The 22,260-nt window shown below is 45.1% G+C and overlaps 1 protein-coding gene across 1 annotated transcript in view; it reads left to right on the forward strand.

Annotated features, from left to right (window-relative positions):
• Window positions 1-22,260, forward strand: part of FRAS1 (Fraser extracellular matrix complex subunit 1) — a 1,313,599-nt gene that overhangs the window by 1,253,862 nt on the left and 37,477 nt on the right. The window contains exon 26 of the mRNA XM_078676362.1: window positions 11,744-11,890. Within this exon, the coding sequence (XP_078532488.1) occupies window positions 11,744-11,890 (147 nt within the window). The remainder of the gene's footprint in view (window positions 1-11,743; window positions 11,891-22,260) is intronic.

The following is a 22,260-nucleotide window of genomic DNA, read 5'->3' on the forward strand; positions in this document are numbered from 1 at the left end:
ACAAATTTTCGGGGCTTAACTAATTTTTCTAGACACTTTTTGAAAATCTGATTAAAAATAGATGGACTCTCTGTATACCCTTGAGGAACTCGAATCCATTTTTAAATACGATCCTCAAATTTAAAAGAAAAAAGATACTGGCTGTCAGGGTGTAATTGCAGAGAAAATGGGCAACGATACTAATATGTGTCACTCTTTGTTTTTTATGTTGTGTGTTTTGTTTCTCTGGTGATGTCATATATGTCTACAGAATTAGTCGCCGGCGGTGACCGGTGGTGTGTGGAGAAAACACCCCCAGCCCTGATGAAATTGCCGATGATAGCACACAGGCAATGAAACATGTTGGCTTCATAGAATACACAAACGAAGCACAACGGTAGAGTGTTGGTTTTAGCGGGAGTAGAAACCCGGCACAGAATAAAGGTGTACTAATAGCTAGGGATTTCTAACTCCATTTTTAATTAAGCATCACACTGAATAGCGGTGGTGGTGTGCATGGGGGTAGATGCACACGGTTATAGTAGGGACATACACTGTTGAGCTAATCTATTTTCCTTTTTTCCTACTTTCCAGTTTCTTTATTTAAGATGGGAAGGAGCCAATGATGAGAAGTGGAACAAACTGACGAGAACCTGTCAGCAGTTCCCTGGTGGTTGCTCCCGTGAGGCACCTTCCCATCGTCCACCCATTTTTCTTGATTTCTTCTTGATCTTGATTTGTATCGACTGGACTTCTCCCTATCTGCATCCACACATGGGGCTGCACAAGCACAACTTGAGTATAGGGACTGTAGACATATAGTGAATGACACGCAGAGATTTTTTATGAGGACATTTTAAAATTCTGTGAGTGGGTGTTAGGTTAAGAATAACCGCACAAACTGTCAACAAGAGATATTATGCATTATGTACACTGGCCTGTAGTAGAGTAGGACCAGGTTTTGTGTAAAAACTTCTGATTAACTACCTGCTGCGGTTGATTCGTAAATCCCTCATTCTGCGTCTGTGGATTTAAGTTTTGATTTGAGCCATTATTCTTAAAATATTTACTCTCGTTTTTCCAATGTTCAAGCTTCCCGCATCCATGACGAGGGAACCTTTTCTTCACATCCTCTCTGCTCATTCATTCCTTTTGTTTACCACTACTGGCCACATTATCACTCTGACCCTGCTCCTTTGTCTGTCCATCTGTTTAACCATCTAATTTTATTCCCAGTTTTCCTGCCAACTTCACTTGTGCCCACATCATCTTTTCTTTTAGCTTCTTATGCCTATCCTCAATATCGTCCCCACAATATTTAGCATACTTTAATATCTCATCTATGGTCGTGCTTAGCCAACAAATCTTATGTTGTTAAATCATTTGACTAATCTCAGGTTTTAATCCAGTAACAAATCGATATACAAAATGTCCCATATCCTTATCTCCAATGCTTTCAAATCCACTATACTGCTTGAATACCTGCAGTAACTTTTCATAATAGGCATGAACAGATTCATTTGGCTCTTGGGTAGTTCGGTCTATTTTTATCCAATCTGTTTCTTTTGGAGGTATCTTTCCTTTTAAGAATGTAATTACTTGGTGGTATTTCTTCATTACATCATCTGAGGGTGGCCGTGTCTTTGGATCTCTTGGATAGTCATCACTAGGCCAATCTACTGTGATTTTACATTCTGCCCATTCTGTCCATAAGTCTGCAGGTACCACTATATCAAACAGACCATCTAAATCTTTCCCAAAAACTTTCAAAACCTTCACAAACCTTTCAACTTGTCTATACCATTCAACTGGCTTCTCTCTCAATTGTGGGAACTCATTTGTAAAACACAAAATATCCTGTCGACTTCATGGAACATGCACGTATCCACCACCAGGTACCTCTTTCCTGGGACACAATCTTTCTACTTTCCTTGCTTCGTTCATCAAATATACATTAGACTATTGTGCTTCTTCCTTTTTATTTTGCCACCCCACTCTCCATTTATCAAGATCTCCCCATTTCTGCAAGATACACAACACAACTCTTTCACTTGCAATTTTCTTCCTGACACATTCATATTTTCCAATCCTTGTCAGTAAAATCCTCTCGATAAGGCTTCTGTAAGACCTTTGATCTCCCTATGTCTATTCCCATCTCGGAGGATAATACTGTCAATTTTTCAGTAAACGATCTCGCATTTCTGGTTATACTCCTGCATACAAACAACAATTCTTCTTCATCACAAGTGTTCAATATATCTATTCCAACATTTCCAGCAATCCATTCTTTCAGTTCTACTTTCAGTTTGTAAATATCTAATATTTTAGGAGTTGAACTCTGTTTTTCAAACCCTTGTGCCCATCTCTTCTGGTGATACTGATGTGGCACTCCTGACCCCTGAGGATTTTCCTTCCTTCCTTTGAACTACTAGGTAGAACTCTCTATGGGGTTTCGCTCACATTGTCACTTATCGGTAGATCCATTAATAAAATTACTGAATCACACTCACTGGCTTGTTCATTTGTTATTATAATTTCTTTTCTGGGTTTATTCAAAGGAATTGCTGCATGTGGTTTAGGACAATTTACCTTGTCTCCATACAAGGGAACAACAGGACCTATAGTTACTGGTATTGTCAATGCTTCAGGATTTACATTTAGCGGAGTTATTTTGTGTATTAGTTCTTTTCTATTTTTATGTAATGCTTCTTTTTTTTATCATATAGTACTCTATTAACTGTCTGCTCATGTATAACCGGTGAAATTAATGGTGGTCCTAACATTGGAGCACTTGGGATAACTTTGCTTGGGCCTTCTTGATACCATGGTGGGTTTTTATTAAAATGTCTTCTAATAATTCATCATCTGATTCTCCATACCCTGTTGCATTCAAGTGTTTAGATTTTTCCTTACACTTACTCCCTGTTTGTTCATCAGCCATTAATACGGGATAAAATCCTTCTGATACCATTGCCCTTCTCCACTGCTTCATCTGTTCTTCAAGCGTCCCATTCATACCTCTGGTATAAAATCCTGAAAAGTTTCCTCTTCAACTCTTTTCTCTCTCAAATGACTCAGTCTTCCATTCTTCTAATGCCTCATACCGGGTTAATCTAGGTCTTGGTTCTAATTCATACATTTGCAATTCTGTAAAATTCTTCCTTTGAAGATACCATGTTCTGGAAAAGCTAAAACACCATCATCTTTTGTGTATTCCATCCAATTCTCCATCCATACACATGTATGATAACCTCTTTCCATCATGATGAATGAAGCAGGCGTTTTAGGTGGTGGAATAGGAATTCCCTCTCTAGTCAAAATGGGTTTATCTTTCTTGAAGAGATTTTTAATTTTCTTTATAATTGACACTTTTCTCTTTTCTCCTTTCTCCATACATTTTTAGATATTCGATGAATAAAACAATCCGCAAAACCTTAATTTTCCCTGTCAGGGCTTCTCGCACCAAGAGAATGAAAATCGAGCATAAAAATTTTCACTAGCTAATCAAATTTTAGTTCTTATTCAGGCTTCCAATCAGGCTTCAGGTCACGCTGGTAATCTGACCAATGCTAGTGCGGCCTTTCAAATGACGTCAGTTCTGCTCCTTACTACTGACCCCTCCTTTACAATCTGCTTTTGTCACACATCAGCTTTTTTCCACCAATCCCAGCGCGGCTCTCTGTGACGTCAGTGCAACTCCGGCAACTGACCCTCCCTTTACAAGGTAATACGTAAACTTCTTTTCTTTATTTTTCTTTCACAATAAAAAAAATGCGTTACTCTGTCTGTTCCACTAAATTAAAGGATAGTTCACTTCTTTTCACTGCAAGTAAAACTTTGCGCTCACTCTTCTTTGAGTAAGACCTTCCGTTTACTTTTCATACACTACAAGTAAAACTTTCTGTTTACCCTTCAATCAAACTCGGAAGAACCTGGTACTCCTTCGCGTTACCCTTACAAGGTGATATAAGACCCAAGTTTCACCTGCGAACTCTCTGTTATTAATCACTCTCACTTTTACACGAAACAATCCCTAGTTCAACACTGCCAGCCCTATCTAGCTTCTCAGTGTTATTCCAACAGACGAGAAACCTTGCCACAGTGTAGTTTCTATCGCCACCCGCTATTCAGTTTTTCGCCAAGGAAATTCTGGACAACATAAAACAAAACGCAACACAAACAGATAATCAATACTTATCACCAAACTAGTCAATAATAACCATAGCTCTGCTACCAGAAAACTGATCAAGCGGTTATCAGCAACGGGTCATCTAACACCACATACTCACCTGGGCCCATAAATTCAATTCCCAACACACTGGCAATAACCGCTGGGGTCATGTTTTTATAATTCTCTAGATTAGTTATTTCTTATTCCCTAACTAATCTTTTAACTGATCAAAAAGTACTTTCCTCTGGTCGATGGACCATTAGTTGAACTAGTTGATGGTGAAATGACATATGATTTCAATATACTTACACATTGGAAATGATCACAGAGTCGGGATGACTTAAAGTTTTATCTCAGATTAATTCATGTGAACCACTTATACAGTACAGAACAAACTCCGTTTCTCACAGGAAGGAAGACTCAAATAATCAATCAACATGCATTCATTTATACTTTGCAATGACACTGCGTGAAAGGGATAGAGAGAAAAGCCCATAAGCCCATACACAGATATATTTATAATTACCGAAAATGGTGTGAAAACCAACTCCAAGGCCTAGGAATTGCTCAGGGTCCCTCAGGAAAGATCCGGCGAACAAAGGCTTCAGGACTGGAACCAGGACATGACAGACGACCTCTCTATCACCGACGCTTGCGTAGCACCCCTCTCTGACACTCTTCCTCCCCGAGATTCTTCCGCTATCATCATCTAAGTTAAGTTGCTTAGATAATTGGTTCAGCAATTGGATTCTTCTTCAGCATCTCTGTTATCTGACTCTGCGTTCTTCGGACAGCATCCCAGCCTCAAGACCAACTAACTAACTAATGCTACCTCAATTATACCTTTCTGTATGCTGGTACCACCCATTAATGTTTCAAACTTACGAAAATACTAACTCTGATTGGACAGGCCAGGGGAGGTGATCATCACACCATGCTTACATATTACTCTTTTCAGTCCGCCTTTTGTTAATAAACCAATCCCCTTAATTATTTATTGAAACTTTATTTCCCACCTGCGTTCACAATGTAATTGTCACAAATTATAAAACATTCTGCTGGTTCCCATGCATTTTGGTGGACTGTCATTCCGATTCTTAGGAAAGTGTCTACTGGAGGCCCTGGACGAAGTACAAGTTGTCATGGCGTCTTCCAACTAGGTTGCACTACGCATGTGCGGCAGAACGAGAGGGAATAGACTGTTGCTCACTATTCTAGGCCCAAAATAAGCACTATTGAAAGAGTGAAAGACCAATGTTAAAATCTAAAATAAATGGTCTCGCTGTATACCACCTATCTCTACTCCACTCCCATTTATTTATTATTACTCTCCCCACATTAGCATTAGTAAAACAGCTGAGTTTAGTTTTCCATCAAGCAGATGGCAAGCATGTGAGTTTCAAGCGGCCATTTTGTAAGCTACTGCGCAAGTGCAGAAAGTTCCCTCCAAGCGAAAGATGCGTCATACTACGTAGATGCAGTAGAGGCATGCGCACTACAGAATTTCAGTTAGCTGCCATTTTTAGATCACCCTTGAGTTACTGGTTAATAAGACACATAGGCAAGCTTTGTCCTTACTAAAAATGTTGTATAATGCATGTTATTTCCACAATACATGTTTAATACGGGTTAGAGGTTACACAAGATTTTTTCCAAGCAAGTCTCCTTTTTCACGAGTCCTTGCTCCATCACAACCATTGTTAGGAGAGGACTTCACATGAGTGATCAGGATGGGCGAGGCTCCAGCTGCCACCTCAAGAAGAAGGTGCCAACAAGAATGCTGCGAGTCTCCGGCTTTACTGACTAGTACCGGGGCTGTTTATTCCTCGAACAGACACAATGTCCTTGCCCATGTGCCTGGAATATCAAGCATACTATTCCAGACAACAGACCTGGTTCTCCCAAACTGTATGTGCGAACCACGACCGAAACTCCACGAGTAACATCATTATTTACTGATTGTGCTAGAACTAGTATAGGACCTTTCTGTGGCACAGCGAGTGTGGTTGGGCTACAAAATTCAATGACATGTTACTGTTCTTTCTATTTGTTTTCACTGTGTAGGAACTGCTTTGCTGCTTTAATGTTTATATTCTGTGAAGTTACCATCCATATTTCGTGCACTAGATTAGGTATTTTAAATTAAATTTTTTAAAATATATGTTCTATTTCTAGTGATCCTAGAGTGTGCGATTTACAAATAAGAGACTTTGAAGTTCCACTGTTTCTCTAAACTAGTTTTGTGGCACTGATTGTTGACTGGAAATACTTCCTATACAATATTGTTAAATGGTTTCTGTCTGGGTTGCGGTCTAGCTGGAATTGTAATTCATACATGTGAATTAAACTAAGTCCTTGCACCAGGGGGTTAAAATCTAAAACCTGTGACTGAAGTGGGGAGATGGAGGGGAGGGGATGGCAGGCAGAAAACTCCACTTCTCTGACAAAAATCTTTGATGGATTGTCCATCTCTGGGACATCAGTCAGTCAGTGTAAAACAGAACATCTGCCCTATTGAGTTAGTAGTTCCATTGTACATTTATCCTGTTCGGAACTCTCAGGGAAAGTCTGCTGCTCCAAACAGAAAATCAAATGTAGGATCCCCACTAGCTGAGATGAAAACTTCCAGCTTATCATGTACACTTCGTTTTTGATTTTAGTTTCCTTTTTAAAAGCAAAAACATTGGTGAATGAGCTTATTAAACATGGCGCCTACTCAACAAAATGTCTGTCTTTAGCTGATCTAACTTGGCAGTAAATGTGCTGAAGAAAGATATCTCTGTCTGCCTAACAGGTAACTCTCAAATATGGCTAGAGGGTCGTCAACCAGCAGACTAGCAGACCATCTTCCTTACTCTAATTCGGACTCTAACTCTTCCTGAGCCTCTGGCAGATAGTCTTGGGTAGGCCACCGAGCCAAAGGGATATGGGGATATAGAGGTTGCCACTGTGCAGCAAACAGAGAAGAAGAAGGGTAATTGGACTATATGCCTGGGCCACCACATATGGCCAGTAAGCCTCTAGGTTCAGCATAATGTTTGACTGCATCGCCTGCACCGATTCCCTGAGGCGGAAGCCGGGGAAGCTCTCTTGAATTTTTAAAGCTGTCTTTTAAAAAACTGTTATCATTGTTTTAATTGCACTCGCACTTTACCTGCTGCCGCGATTTAGGCTGCACAGGTTCCTACGTGCCCTGCGCTTCTCCCTCACTGCCGCAGCCGAGTTTGGGCTCCTGTCAGGTGAGGGGTCGCCATCTTTGACGAGGAGTGGCTCGGCAGACTAGTGCTCGCCCCTCCCGCCAATCCCCAGTAAAAAAGCTGCGTTATCCCACACGCGTGTCATTCGCCTGCACCGATTCCCTGAGGCAGAAGCCGGGGAAGCTCTCTTGAATTTTTAAAGCTGTCTTTTAAAAAACTGTTATCATTGCTTTAATTACACTCGCACTCGCACTTTACCTGCTGCCGCGATTTTGGCTGCACAGGTTCCTACGTGCCCTGCACTTCTCCCTCACTGCCGCAGCCGAGTTTGGGCTCCTGTCAGGTGAGGGGTCGCCATCTTTGACGAGGAGTGGGTCGGCAGGCTAGTGCTCGCCCCTCCCGCCAATCCCCAGTATAAATGGCAACACCTACCAGGAAGCGCAGCAGACGAGGGCAGCGGGCGCGCCAAAGGCGCGCCTAAGACAAGCCCGTCTGCGCCCGTCCTCGCCAGAGCGAGCCCTGAGCCCGGGACCTCTGCAACATCAACACCACTCCCAATCAGGTACTCCCATGAAACCCTCCTTCAACTTAGGAATATTACTCCTACTGCTTGCCTCCACAAAATCTCCCCAGAGGAACGACAATCATGTTGTACTCATTGTCCCTACAGACTGACGCCACGCATCCCTCCCAAAAAGCACTGGATCAAGATGGCCTTACTTAACTGTAGGTCCCTCCCGAAACACAGTGCAGAAATCAATCTGCTCCTGTTGGAATCAGAACTTGAGATACTCTTCCTCACCGAAACATGGATCAATACAACATCGGACCCTGACATAGTCCAAACACTGCCACCCGGGTACCTGATTAAACACCAGGACAGACCATCCGGGATAGGGGTGGAGTCGCAATTATCTTCAAAAACAATCTGTCCTGCCATTTTAAGGACAGTCCGATTCAGGATTGTGAAAACATCCGCTTCTCCATCCACCTATCCCCCTAAAAACACTTTCGGGCATCCTTGTCTATCGCCCTCCAGGGCAGCAAGGTCTGTTCTGCAAATCCCTAGTGGAAACTATCTCCTCTCTCGCCTGCCTATCCCCCAACTTTACCGTCTTAGGATATCTAAATATCCACTTTGATGACTTGACAAATAAAATAGCGGACGACCTCAAGGAAGACCTAGCCTCCCTCAATATCCATTTAAAAGTTAATCAGCCGACCCATGCTAAGGGCCACCTGTTGGACCCCATATTCACTAACATCCCCGACCTAGCAGTGGGTGAGCCTCTCCCCATGCCTTGGTCAGACCACCTCTTAATCCCCTTCAAGCTTCAATCCTCCACCGAAGCCCCGGATAGACCCCCCCGCCCCCAAGCACCATCTCGCCCATGGCCAAAATTGGACACGGTAGTTTGGGCACAGGAACTAGCAACCACTACCCCTGATATCGACCCAGATCCTTCCCTGGCGGAGTCCCAACTCCGAACCTGGATTGAACAATCCCTAGACTCAATCCTCCCCAGCAAACCACTCCCCAGCAAGAAGGGAACTTTCAAATCTCCCTGGTTCACACCAGAACTGCGCGAACTGAGAAAAAGATTCAAAAAGCTCGAACGTCGTTGGAGAAAGGACTGGGCTAACGAGAGCAAAAATGAATATAGGTCAGCCATGAAGGATTACAAAATCTGCATAAAAAGCACTCGGGCAACATTTTTCGAAGGAAAAATACTAGCCGCAGCAAACTCTTCCAAAGAAACTTACTGCATTGTCCGCCTGCTGACAAAAGCCCCGGAACCACAGCCCATATTAGATCCATCAGGCGTCAGATGCAATCAGCTTGCAGAGTTCTTCTCGTCCAAAATTAATAATATTCTTAAAACTCTCCCCACCCATAGCACACTCCCAGATTCCCTGACCTCTCCTACTTGCCCGGAGGCTCCTCTCCTCAATACTTTCTCCCCGGTGTCCACAGAGCTGTTTCTGGCCACTCTACATACGGTGAAGAGTGGTGCCCTCACAGACCCAGTTCCTATGAACAAATGAAACCTGGTCGCCTCCACAGTATCTTCCCCTCTTACCAAACTTATTAACGAGTCTCTCACCCAAGGCATCGTTCCCACCAACTGGAAGAAAGCAACAGTTCGGGCACTTCTTAAAAAACCTCACCTGGATCCCGCTGACTTGTCCAATTTTAGACCAATTTCTCTCCTCCCGGGCATTAGCAAAGTGGCTGAAAAGATTGTCAATCACCAACTCTCCTCCTTCTTAGAATCCAACAACCTTCTTCGTCATTCCCAGACAGGGTTCAGACCAGGACAGGGAACGGACACCGCACTCCTGGCCGTGATCAAAGAGGCAAGAACCATCCTAGATGCAGGAGGATCAGTGGCAGTGATCCTCCTGGATCTGAGTGCCGCTTTCGACACGGTGGACCACGCCATCCTTATGCACCGTCTTAACATGGCAGGAATTTCTGGCACCGCCCTGTCCTGGATCAAGTCCTTCCTAGAAAACAGAACCTTCCAGGTGACTGACGGCTCTGTTAGTTCCACAGTTTTCCCTCTTCAGTGTGGGGTTCCTCAGGGCTCCTCCTTGAGCCCCACACTTTTTAACGTATACATGTCTCCCTTAGAAGACATCGTAACTCCTTTCGGCATAAAGGTAGTCATGTACGCTGACGACACCCAACTGGTCGTTTCTATAAACCAATCGACCAAATTTCTGGACAACTTGTCTTCCTGCCTCCAGAACATTTCACAATGGATGCGCGACTCTCACCTCAAACCTAATTGAGAGAAGTCTGAGATCATTTTACTTGGTGACCCACGCAAACTCCCCCCTCCCTTACTTGGCCACCTTGCATGGGATCTCCCCCCACCCCCAATAATGAAATCAAGAGCCTTGGCATCTGGATGTTCCAAGACCTCAATTTTAAAGTCCAAGCAAGAAAAACCGCCGGCACTTGCTTTGGCCTCATACAGATAGCTTGAAAAATCCTTCCTTTAATTCCCTTTCAGTCCAGGAAACTGCTAATGCAGGGTCTAATTATCTCTAGACTGGACTACGGAAACGCCCTGTACCTAGGTGCCCCAACATCGGTCATCAACAGACTACAATGTGCCCAGAATGCCGCCGCTAGGCTCCTTACCGGGCCAAAATCCAGATGCTCTGCCAAACCCGCCCTCAAATCATTGCACTGGCTCCCAATTCAGGAAAGGATTACCTTCAAAACCCTCTGCATCTCACACAAAATACTTCATGGCAGAGGCCCCCCATCCTAAAACCTCTCATTAAACCTCACAAATCCAACAAACAGTTAAGATCAGATACCCTCTCCTTGGCCAGTGTCCCTAGAATAAGGAAAGCACGTTCAGGGGGACGTCTCTTCTCATATAATGCTCCAAAGTTATGGAATACCCTTCCGCTCCCCATCCGAAGGGAAACCAATCTACTGGTCTTCCGTAGGCTACTGAAAACCTGGCTCTTTCCATAAAAACTACCCTCTGGATCATATGGGTCGAATGTCAGCGCTGGGACGCCCTTGGGTAGCTATGCGCTTTACAAATCTAAAATCAAATCAAAATCAAATCAAATCACCCGTCCTCAATCTGTAATGAAAGTTGTCCTCAAAGGTTGGCGTCCCGTCAAGTTTACTGCTAGGACTCTTTTTTCCTAAGGCCCAGAGCACTCCATGTTGGTGAGTGTACACTCAGTTATAGGGGAAAGGGTTATATTTCCCTTTAGCTAACCCACAGACCAGGACACTACTGCATTGATTTTGACAATGCTTCCCTCCTGATCTAATTGACTAAAGTCCGGATGCCATAATAATGTCTGATGGGATTTGGCTTTTGCTTAGAGTAGCTCTACTCTAACTAGAATCCCATAAGTTAGAAAGTTATAACCTTCACATCCCCTCTATCTTCAAACAGTCTAGAGAGAAACTGTCAGGATCTAATGTAGATGAGACATGTCGATGATTCCCCTCCTCGTGTAGTGTACGTTCTTCTAGAGACCCCAACTAGAACACATCTCCTCAAAATAGATGCCTTTATGTTCAAGATGGATATACGTCGTGCCCAGGCAATGCCCATCCACGTATGCCACTGGTCCTCAAGCTGACCTGAGGCAGAGACTAGTATGGGGGTGGCATAGAATTCTCTTTTTCACCTAAACATAATGAAGACTTTGCATGGATCTTACCCCATAGTGTCACAAAGATGGAGTACCATGCACCCATAACGTAGAGCACTACCAGAGACCACTATTGCTGTAATTTGGAGAATGTTAAAACATCTGTTAACCCCCTTGCTTTTCTTTACCTTTGGTAATGAACCTAAGAGAGTATGATGCATCTCATTTTTCATATCCATTTCTGATTGCGGCATTCTAGGACAGAAACCAGCCAGAAGAAAGAGATCAGTATTTCCATGATGTACCTTTTGAGGCCTCCTTTGCCTCAGATTTACCTGAATTCCATACTATGGATAGTATGCCAGGACTTGATGGCTTTACCATGAAGGTGGATTCCCTTTACAAGGTCAGTGTGGTGGAACTTTATATAAGTATTTTTCATTAATTATTTAGCTTATTTAGCACTGTGGCATCACTTACGAATAGTATTCCTGTTGCCTGTAATACATTATTTATTAAAGTTGCCTTTAAAAAGTAGTGAATTGCAAATCAGCTTCTATATTACTAAAAATGGCAGTTGCAAGTTGCTGATAGCACGTACCTATAAGAAGTGTTGAGTATATATGTATATTATATTCATTGAAGAAACAGGCTGTCTTGTCGCAGCAATAACCGTTGAAAGGTTGTTTTCCCAAGGTGTTGAGACAATGAGAAAGTAACAGTGTGATCTGCTACCTTTGATTACCAACAGTCTTCTGCTATTAACATGCAGTCATCAAACACTGGCTAGAGACACATCCATCAAAGGATAGGACCTACAGCCGAAATTCCAACAATACTCATGGAACATACACTCCTCTCAAGGCTTGTACTCTATTTAACCACCCCCTACTAGAAGACCATCAGGGTAACATTGTTCAGTTCAAAAACATTTATTTCGGCTCATCAGCCTTAAAAAGACATAAAATACAGTTGTGCATTAGATAAATAACCACACTGTAATTGTTAAAACACATAAAACATGGTAACCAAGATCGTTATAAATTCAACATTCTTTGGTCGAGGCAACCTTACATGCAATGGTTGTCGTTTATAATTAAAAGTTTAAATACACGTAATCATTTTAGGATTAAAAAGGGTAAGCGGGGAATGCCAATCTAATGTTAAACCTCCCGGGGCCAAGCAGGGTATGTGTATGCATGGGTGTTTGGGTTATTCATCACATATCAACACAACAACGCGGAATAGCTGCTCAGGGGAGGCACATATTTTTATCCTAACTCTCCACATGGCCAGTAGCTAGCGGGTAAGTGCCAAAATCAGTGGCTTGCTGGGATCTGTTCTTAATATCCTTAGGGCGACTTTGTGCTCTCGGGCCCCCAAATTCTGACATAGCTGAAGTGCCCAGCAAAGTCTACTGTTCGTATAGGCCGGGGAAAATAACATAACGTGCTCTACAGTTTCCTTGGAGGCACCACCAATCTTCAATCCTGGACATTTTGCCCACTTAGCAGTGAACTATTGGAGGGATAGGGTCCCATAGCGAAATAGCAAGTACAGGCGCCTAGATAGGAGAGGCTTTATCTCATCCAGAAAGTCCAGTCTGGGGAAAGAATCCCTCACAGCTAGGAAAGTATCGGTCAAGGGGCCTTGGCTTGCCTTGGTGTGCAGTAAGGAACCTTTGTGCTGCCAGTACGCTGTTTTAATGTTGGACTTGGAGATCTCCACGGCCTCACCCGGGCGACTCCACAGAGTTGTCTTCCCAATCTCTCCCAGAGTAGCTTTCACGTACTGATCTAGGCTTAATTTCGAGAGTCCGCAAGACAGGGAGTGGATGTAGCCTTATTGCTAGAGCGGTCAACCTCAAAGCTGGGGATCGGGGTTCGAGTCTTGGCAACGATGCTCAACATCCTGAGATTCAGGGCAAATCACGTAATCTCCCCGTGCCTAACAAAAAAGAATGTCTGTCCGTAACGAAACTGGTGCTCGTGTTCCGCTCTGATACCTGATAACTTCGGTTCTAGTTCGCGCTATATAAAACCCTATAAAAACAATACAAAAAAACTGGGTATTTCTTCTAAGCCTTTCAAATTGGAATGGAGCCAGATCCTCTTCCAATAAAGGATAGGGCATAGTCCAGTTATGTCTAATCAGACTTCCAACCGTAAATCAAGTCTAAGGGGGAGTAAGGGGGTACTTACAGGTGTGCCTACTAGCTGACGCATGAATGGGCCACTGTGTCTAATGAGGATACATGCAAATGTCCCCATAGGCCTGATGTTTGTAAACCTGTGGAGCCGGCTGGGCAGGTCGGAGCTGCGAACTGTATGACATCTTAATTATGCCTCCCACAACTTGTATTGAAAAACAATTGAGTAATAATAGGGCAGATCAATGTCCGCAGCCCACCCAAGCCGCAAAGGCGGCTATCACCTCATCGATCACTTCCCATTCTTCTCCACAGTGATGCCGTAGGCGCTTCCCACACTACCAAGCCAAAGTAGATGGAAAAAGGCCCACTCGAATTGTGCACTTCTAGTACGTCAAATGGGGCCTGTCCCCAGTCCAATAGTCAAATGTAGTCCAGGTGTGGTGGGGAAGATGACAAAGAGGGGACTGTAAAGCCAACTAGAGAACTGCAAAGGCTACAGTGGAAAAATAATGGTAAAAGTACCTTAACACTGGGAGAGTCCTATTATATCCAACTGATGAACCGAGGGGGTGGCCCTTGTGTGTCCCGTGCCACGGGATCAGAAATGCGTTTAAAAGAGCTTAGACACAGGTGTTAGTGATGATGCAGGGCTCCTCCTTGCCCCAAAGTGTCATGGGACAGGTATTTAACGATGATGCAGAGCTCTTGCCACACAAGTACCTTCCTGCGCCAATGTTGTGAGTTTGGGGGTTTGTAAGAGAGGAGGGAGTCGTGAGCATCCAGACATAATCTTCCACAGTAAGTAAACAGCGTTGACCTTTGTACATACCCTCCACCCTGGCAATCCTAGCTTACTATAGCACATGTTGCTGGGTGATATCAACATTCAGGCGGGTCTAGTTGAAGTTGAATCGCACATCATCCCAGGACCCAATTTATTCCGTGATCTATGGTATGGATTCAGGAAAGACCCGATGTGAAGGGTGTGACAGGGTGACTGCCACACTGTGACCCAAGACCGACTAAGAGCGACACTCTGGTCATTCATGCAAGGTACCAAAATGTTTCTCTGATATACCTCACTGCAATACAATGTCCTTCTATACATGTACTCCCTTAAAGTTGTGTGGAGCAACATGTACAATAATGCACTTAAGTGCCTTATATTGGTAATGAAGTGATCTACAAAAGTAATTAGAATCGCTCTTGATCCTCTAAGGTCCCTTGGCTATTTTTTTTTTTAAAGAGCTAGCATAGTGGGAATCATTTGAGTCGGGATGTTAGGCACACTCCCTTAATTGTTGAGCGAGTCCTATTGCAGCAGCCCTCCCTGCTACTCTTCAGACCCTCTATTTACTTTCCCTATCCTGAATAATGGCCACGGTGCATGTGTGTTTTTTTGTGTTTTTTTTTTTAATTTACTGCAGTTCTGGGGAATGACAGTTAACATTCTAGACCCCACAAATAGCTAGCATTTTAATGATGACATCAATGGGAATAACTTTTTAAGACCTTTGTCTTGATAATGCCATCACAAGAAATCACATTCCTGTGTTTTTTGAGAACGGTCTCAAAGACAAGTATAATGTGCAGTGGCGGCTGGTGGGTTAGGGAAAAGGTGAGGCGAAAAATGAGGGCCGGGGGTAAGTGGGGAATCTTTGTTTATAGCGGAGATCTCAAGCTGGGAACACATGTCCCGACTGAGGGAAGCAGCACATATCCTTCAAGCACCTACTCAATAAACGAGTGTTACTGAGTTCATACGCAACAGGGGTGATTTAAGCTTGCAACGGGAGTGTGGGGTCAATGGCAGGGGCAAATCCCACCTCGAGGACAATTTCAAATAATCTGTTGGAACGTGGAGCCACAGTTTTCGGATTTGCGGCTTGCTCCAAGGTAACCTACTGTGAGAAGTTAGCCTGGCATATGATGTCCACTAGTTCTAGTGGGCACCTTGCACCAGTCTAATCGACCCTTATTGATGGTGGTTGTAAAGTCAACCTTATAGAAAGCTATCCTAGTGGTAGCATGGACCAGCAGTCTTCAGGCTAAGACTTCAGTAGGCGAGTTAAGCAAGTTGTTTTACCAATTATAATCCCTTGAGTACCAAATGAAAGGACACCACACAAGGTATCTATCAAATATATATGTATTTATTCTAAACACAACCCCTCTGCACTCTTTATGAGGTCAGAGGTAAAAATACAATACAAGTCTCACAGTTAATATACGATAAGTTGCACAGTATACATTATGCCCTAGCGGCCTCACAAACCATATACTAAGAAAGTGGTATAAGAACCACGAGAGAATTAGAAAGCAGGCCTGGGGCCTGTGGAATCGCTGGGGCTTCTCCAATCGACCAAAAGTTAGGAAATAGGACGCCCATGGGAGACATGCGCAGTGTCTAAACACAGGCTTGGGTTACCATTGACTTTCTATGGAGATCGTAAAAGTTACAAATATGCAATTTAAGGACACTTTCAGATGGACTAGAATGGAACCCTTTTAAACTAGGACACTTCGAGAGTCAAGACCCACGGGAGCACCGAAGTACTCGTGTTACCTCACCCAGGGAAGCTGGGTGCATAGGTGTCTTTTCGTGTTGGGTTTCGTCGTCGTTTTCTATGGAGAGCTGCAAAGAAGTGCTGCAGGCGACCAGAGGAAAAGTGTCCGGTGGATCCAAGGGTGGATCGAAGATCTGAAGAACCTGAAAGCAGAAGGGACAGAGTCTGAGTCTTTAGCCAGTGACCATGAAGGAACCAGGCAATGTCGGGTGATTTCAGGTGAAGTAGTCAAACTTGTCTCTTCAGCCACGAGGTCCAGGAGGCATCGACGATGTCCAGGTGCTGGATTCGAGCTGTCCCGCGATGGATCTAGTTGGCTGCGGTGTCAGTATCCGGATTGGACCCAACAAGCCTTGGCAACCGCAACCCACGCAGGATGTCGAGATTGGCTCAGTTGCAGACCAGCAAGGTCTGTGGCGCTTCTCCTTTTCAGGGAAGGTGGAGCAAGCCTGGAGCAACCTGGAAAGCAAGATAAGTTTAAAGAGAGGTCTTTGGGAGGCTCACTAGCCAACGGACTAGGAACCGGGAAGACGCGTCAAGCTCAAATGCAAAAGCGGGGCCCACGGAACACTCGTGGAGTGTGGGGGCCTGGGCTTCAGTGCCAATGGTGCTCAGGGCTGGTGCTTAAAGCACCCCAAAGCCCAACTTCGAGATACCTCGTTGAAGGAGTGCAGCTTGCAAAATGCAGGATGTCCAGGAGTTCCGGTCCCACGTCTCTCCTGTCCGCCACGGGTCTCAGCTTAGCTGTGGATGTGAGTCGGGGTCAGAGAAGTCTGGAAGTCCAGTTCCTGTGTCGCAGATTCTTTGGGATCCGGCGGGAGCCTCAAAAATGCAGACCGGCAAAGTTGCTGTTGGTGCCTGTTTGAAAAGGGTGGTCACTCCTTGACCACAAGGGAGATATCTTCTAGCATCTTCCAGTCAGAATGGAACGTCAAAGGTCCAGGATATGTCTTTCAAAGATTCGTCCAGAGTAATCTAAAATCCTAGGGACACAGCTCCTATACTTATACTAAGGATGGGGGCTCGATTACCTGGCTAGGTCCCTCCTATGGGTGGACCTGAGAAGGGGGTGGTTACACCCCTTTCCCTTTGTCCAGTTTCGCACCAGAGTTGGGGCTGTGTGCCCCAGCAACCGGTTTGAACTGGGCTATGCATGGAGCACCTTGTGTGCCCCGGGCAGTGTCTAGAAGCATTCACTGAATGCAGCCCTCCCTGCCCCAATACACAAAACCCCTGTCTGGGGAGGTGCTAGCACCTTCCTGGACAGGAAACCTATTGTCCAGGCCTCCCCTGCCGGAGTTTCGTCCAGCAACAGGAGGTCAGACTCGTGTCTGTGGCAGCAGCATCCATTTTGTGATGCTGAGGCTCTGTTTAACTTTAACCGGGTAAAGCAGTAACTAAATGTCTTCTCCCTCTAGAAGGGTGGAATGCTACCCCCGCCGCCAGGACTTGCAGGGGGTGGGTAGTATTCCAAAGTGTTTGACACCTTACACGACATGTTTTGATAAAGCCAAGCCAAACCAAAGTTAGCATTAACCGTGAGGATTATAATGCAATTAAGAGTATATGGTATGGCTATATCATAGAACAGCTATAAGGAGATGGTTCCGAAAGCTGCAGAGGGGCTCAGCTCATGCTAGGGCACCCTCTCACATAAAACCAAGCACTCTGCCTCCAGGATTGTCGAGGCCTACCATAGGAGTGGCTTATAGGTGCATATGTGTCTATATATATATTATATATATATATATTATATATATATATATCTATGTGTGTATATATATATATATATATATATATCTATAAAAATCCAAGGTTTGCCTTGTGAGAAGCCACACACGCAGGCTTCGCACACCACTCCGCAGGCGGCAGTAACAGCAGCAAAGGAAATGCTACTTCAACGGCCATACGCGTTTCGGGCTCCTAAGCCCTTGATCACTGGCATAAAGAGGCAGAAGAACAAAGTGTATTGAAGAACACCCATTTATTTGATATCTATGAGTCCCGCCCCAATGGGCGTACCTGATGGCATGCTGGTAGTTATAGTCCTGAATATTGCCATCGAAGGACTCTCAAACGTTCTTTAACCAAGTGGCTCCTTTGTCTGCTTCTTGAAAATAATACTCCCGGTTAGGTGAACAGCGTCTCCACTGCCGCCCAGACTGTCAATTTCTCCACGGGCGAGGCAACCTGCGTCCTCTCGAGTGCTGGCGTTTCCCAGCACTCAGGATCCACAAAGGTGTCGGGGCTTCTCGCGGCCAGGCTAGCCGCTATGTAGAAAAATCCAAGGTTTGCCTTGTGAGAAGCCACACACGCAGGCTTCGCACACCACTCCGCAGGCGGCAGTAACAGCAGCAAAGGAAATGCTAATTCAACGGCCATACGCGTTTCGGGCTCCTAAGCCCTTGATCACTGGCATAAAGAGGCAGAAGAACAAAGTGTATTGAAGAACACCCATTTATTTGATATCTATGAGTCCCGCCCCAATGGGCGTACCGGATGGCATGCTGGTAGTTATAGTCCTGAATATTGCCATCGAAGGACTCTCAAACGTTCTTTAACCAAGTGGCTCCTTTGTCTGCTTCTTGAAAATAATACTCCCGGTTAGGTGAACAGCGTCTCCACTGCCGCCCAGACTGTCAATTTCTCCACGGGCGAGTATTATTTTCAAGAAGCAGACAAAGGAGATATCAAATAAATGGGTGTTCTTCAATACACTTTGTTCTTCTGCCTCTTTATGCCAGTGATCAAGGGCTTAGGAGCCCCAAACGCGTATGGCCGTTGAATTTGCATTTCCTTTGCTGCTGTTACTGCCGCCTGCGGAGTGGTGTGCGAAGCCTGCATGTGTGGCTTCTCACAAGGCAAACCTTGGATTTTTATATATATATATATATATATATATATATATATATATATATATATATATATATATATATATATAGATATATATATATATATATATAGATATATATATAGATATATATATAGATATATATAGAGATATATATATAGATATATATATAGATATATATATATAGGGATAATATATATATGTGAGGGGTGATTACACCACCTTACCCAGGCTGTGTGAACAGACCTGTGGTGTCAGTTTGGAAGGCAAACCAGGGTGGCACAATACATGCTGCAGCCCCTGGTAGGCCTAAGGTGCACCTATGCCCTGGGTACCTAAGGTACACTATACAGGGGCTCACAAGAGTGACCCAGTAACCAATCTGGTATGTACCTAAAGTACATGGTATCAATTTAGAGAGAGAACAGCTGGGCTGTGGGTCTGATTAGCAGGCCCACAGCCACACTAAAGTCGAAAAACCAGAGAATCACAGCAAAAAGTGGGGGTGACCATATGAAGCAGACCCTACTCTCCTACACCTATAATACCGGTAATGGAGTTTAATGAGCGCACGGAGTGAGATCCAAGAACGCTCTTGTTGTTTATGGCTGCCATGTAGTAGTCACTGTCAGACTGCCATTGATTTTGGAGGAGAGGTTGATCCCGTGGCAGACCCGGTATGTAAGTACCTGTTCCCACAGCTCCACCTGTGACTTTGAAATTGGGTCGTCTTGCTGCAGGGGGAGGCGGGAGGGGTTTAATGGCTAATATATATATAAAATAAAACTTCAAACTTACCGTCCTGCGCCATCTTCTGGATGGATCCCGACTCCTGCCGTGCGTTTTTCAATTCCAGGCCGGCCGGCTGCAGCTCTCCTCGCGTCATCAGGAAAGGCAGCCTTCCTCCCTCTCCTCCTCCAATCAGAACTGGTGAGGTGAATTTGAGCGCGCCCCAGCTGGGCCATTTTCTCTATGTAGGCAGCCTACATAGAGAAAAGGGAGAGTGGGCGGTCCTGCTCGAGGGCAGGGGGGGGAAGTGGCTTTCCCACTGTTGTTCATACTGACTGTTTAAGCGTCCTCAGTCAGTATGAACAACAGTGGGCAAGCCACTCCCCCCCCCCCCCCTGCCCTCGAGCAGGACCGCCCACCCCCAACCAGGCACTTCTGCTTTCTCGCAGTGCGAGAAGTCAGGAACATAAATGGTAGTTATTTCCATTTATGTTTCTGCCTTCTCGCACTGCGAGAAAGCAGGGGGGCGGCGCCCAAACGCCCCTATGGAGGAGCCGCCACTGATGATGTGGCTTCTGACTCACATAGCAAAATGAGAAAAACATGTCACAATATGAGTCATTTTTATGTACTATCACCAATCTTAACCTGTGGGGTGCAGTGATCTCAGTTTGTAACGCCAGAAACGGTTGCAAAGCTGGTTTCAAAGAATTCTTCTAGAATGGCCCTTATTACGAGTTAAGGGCTAAGTTGCTATCCCTGTGCAAACATGCTTACACAGGGATCGGAATTACGAGTTGTGTGATAATTAACTCATACTAGCATTTTTTTAGGGGCGACTGATGTTAATGGGCCCTTCCACCATGAGTGGAGAGAAAAGAAGAGAATTTAAAAACCGCTTAGCAGCTAAAAAGAAATTACTATGTGCTGGCTGTCCTCTCTTTCTTTTAATTGGGGCAGCTGTGAAAAGTTGCAGACATCTTACTATGCATGTGGCTGCCAGGCGAGGTCTTCTTCGACCCACATGCACAAGTTGCAGCAGTGACATCACGGCAGAGGATGTGCAGAGTTACAATGCAATGAATAAGGTTGCTTTTCGGGCGCTTTACACAATAGCCCTGGGAGGAGTTCAGAGAACTCCATTCATTTTAGCAGCAGGTGGCGGGACAGGTTGATGGAGAGAACAAATTAACAGTGAGCATAAGAGGAGGCGGGCTGAAGGAAGGGTTCTGCTGACTGCTCTCTTCATTCCTCTAGTGTTGTATGCTCTCTGACAGACATCTAGCCGCAGATAACCTACCTGTGAACTTCACAGGCGTCCAACAGGATCTGAAAGATTTTCCTTGAGCAGTTCCCCTGTGCGCAAGTAGGTGGCTTCGGTTGACTCCTCGTGACGTTGGCCTTGTGTTCATCATTATGACGTCCGCGTTGTCTATATAGGTGCCACCTCGGAGCGCTGATGTCAGTTCTTTTCATGCCAGCCAGCGCAGATCCATCGAAGAGAGCTACCCAGTTTCGTTTTTTGACAGACTTTTTTCACCTTTTTCGTGAACTTTTTTCGTGATGTGTAGGTTTTTTCCCTTGTGTCGCAAAAGACCTCCGGATTCAAGTCGTGCAGCGCCTGTCACCGCACCATGTTGGTCATGGATCCCCACCTCCTGTGTCATTGGTCCCTTGAAGTCCGAAGGCGTGCTTAGACTGCCGGGCCTTGGTGCTGAAAGATTTCAGGGCACGGTCCCTAAAGCTGCATGTGGCCTGGCTTCGGGCACCTAGGAGTTGTCTTCGGAGGTCTCTATTGAGAGGAAGGTCCAAGCACCGCTTCAGCGGCTCAAGCTCTTTGTCCTCCCACTCCAAGGGGTCAAGTAAGAAACACTACATGAATTTCAAGCGTGCTTCAAAATATCCGTCCGTCACCTGCTGCAACGGAGGAGTCTTGGCGTGCGAGGCCTCGTTCTGTGGCTCGAGTTCTGGGGTTGACTCCACATTTCCCTCCCTTTCCATGGACAGGAGTGACCCCGCCCAAATTAAGGAATTTTATGAGGCCATGTGTTCAATTTTTGGGGTACCTGACTCTGCTGGCGCGCCTTCAGGTTCTGCAGACTCAGCAGAAGGAGACTCATAGGGTTCCGCGCCAGCGGCTCTGGCCCCAGCGCCCATGGCTTTTCTTGGATCCGGAATGGCGCTGATCGTCCCTCCTCAACCTTACCAGACGCTGCATCCGACACTGAGACTTCCGACGCCGGCGGTGCTCACCGGCTCCACCAGCCCCATCCTTACTCCCAAGACACAGAGCCGGTTGGGTGTCCACCTACGCCGAGACCAGCGCCAATGGAGCCTTTGGGCTCAAGGTCTTTTTCTCAGCCTTATTCTTAAGGGATAGGATTGGATGGGGATTGAGAGGGGACGCTTAGAAACCCCACTTTACAATGAGGAAACGGACTGGTATGAGGAAGTGGCTGATGTCAGTGGCTTGTATA

Source organism: Lissotriton helveticus, chromosome 2_1 (assembly GCF_964261635.1).
Source record: "Lissotriton helveticus chromosome 2_1, aLisHel1.1, whole genome shotgun sequence".
Lineage (NCBI taxonomy): Eukaryota > Metazoa > Chordata > Amphibia > Caudata > Salamandridae > Lissotriton > Lissotriton helveticus.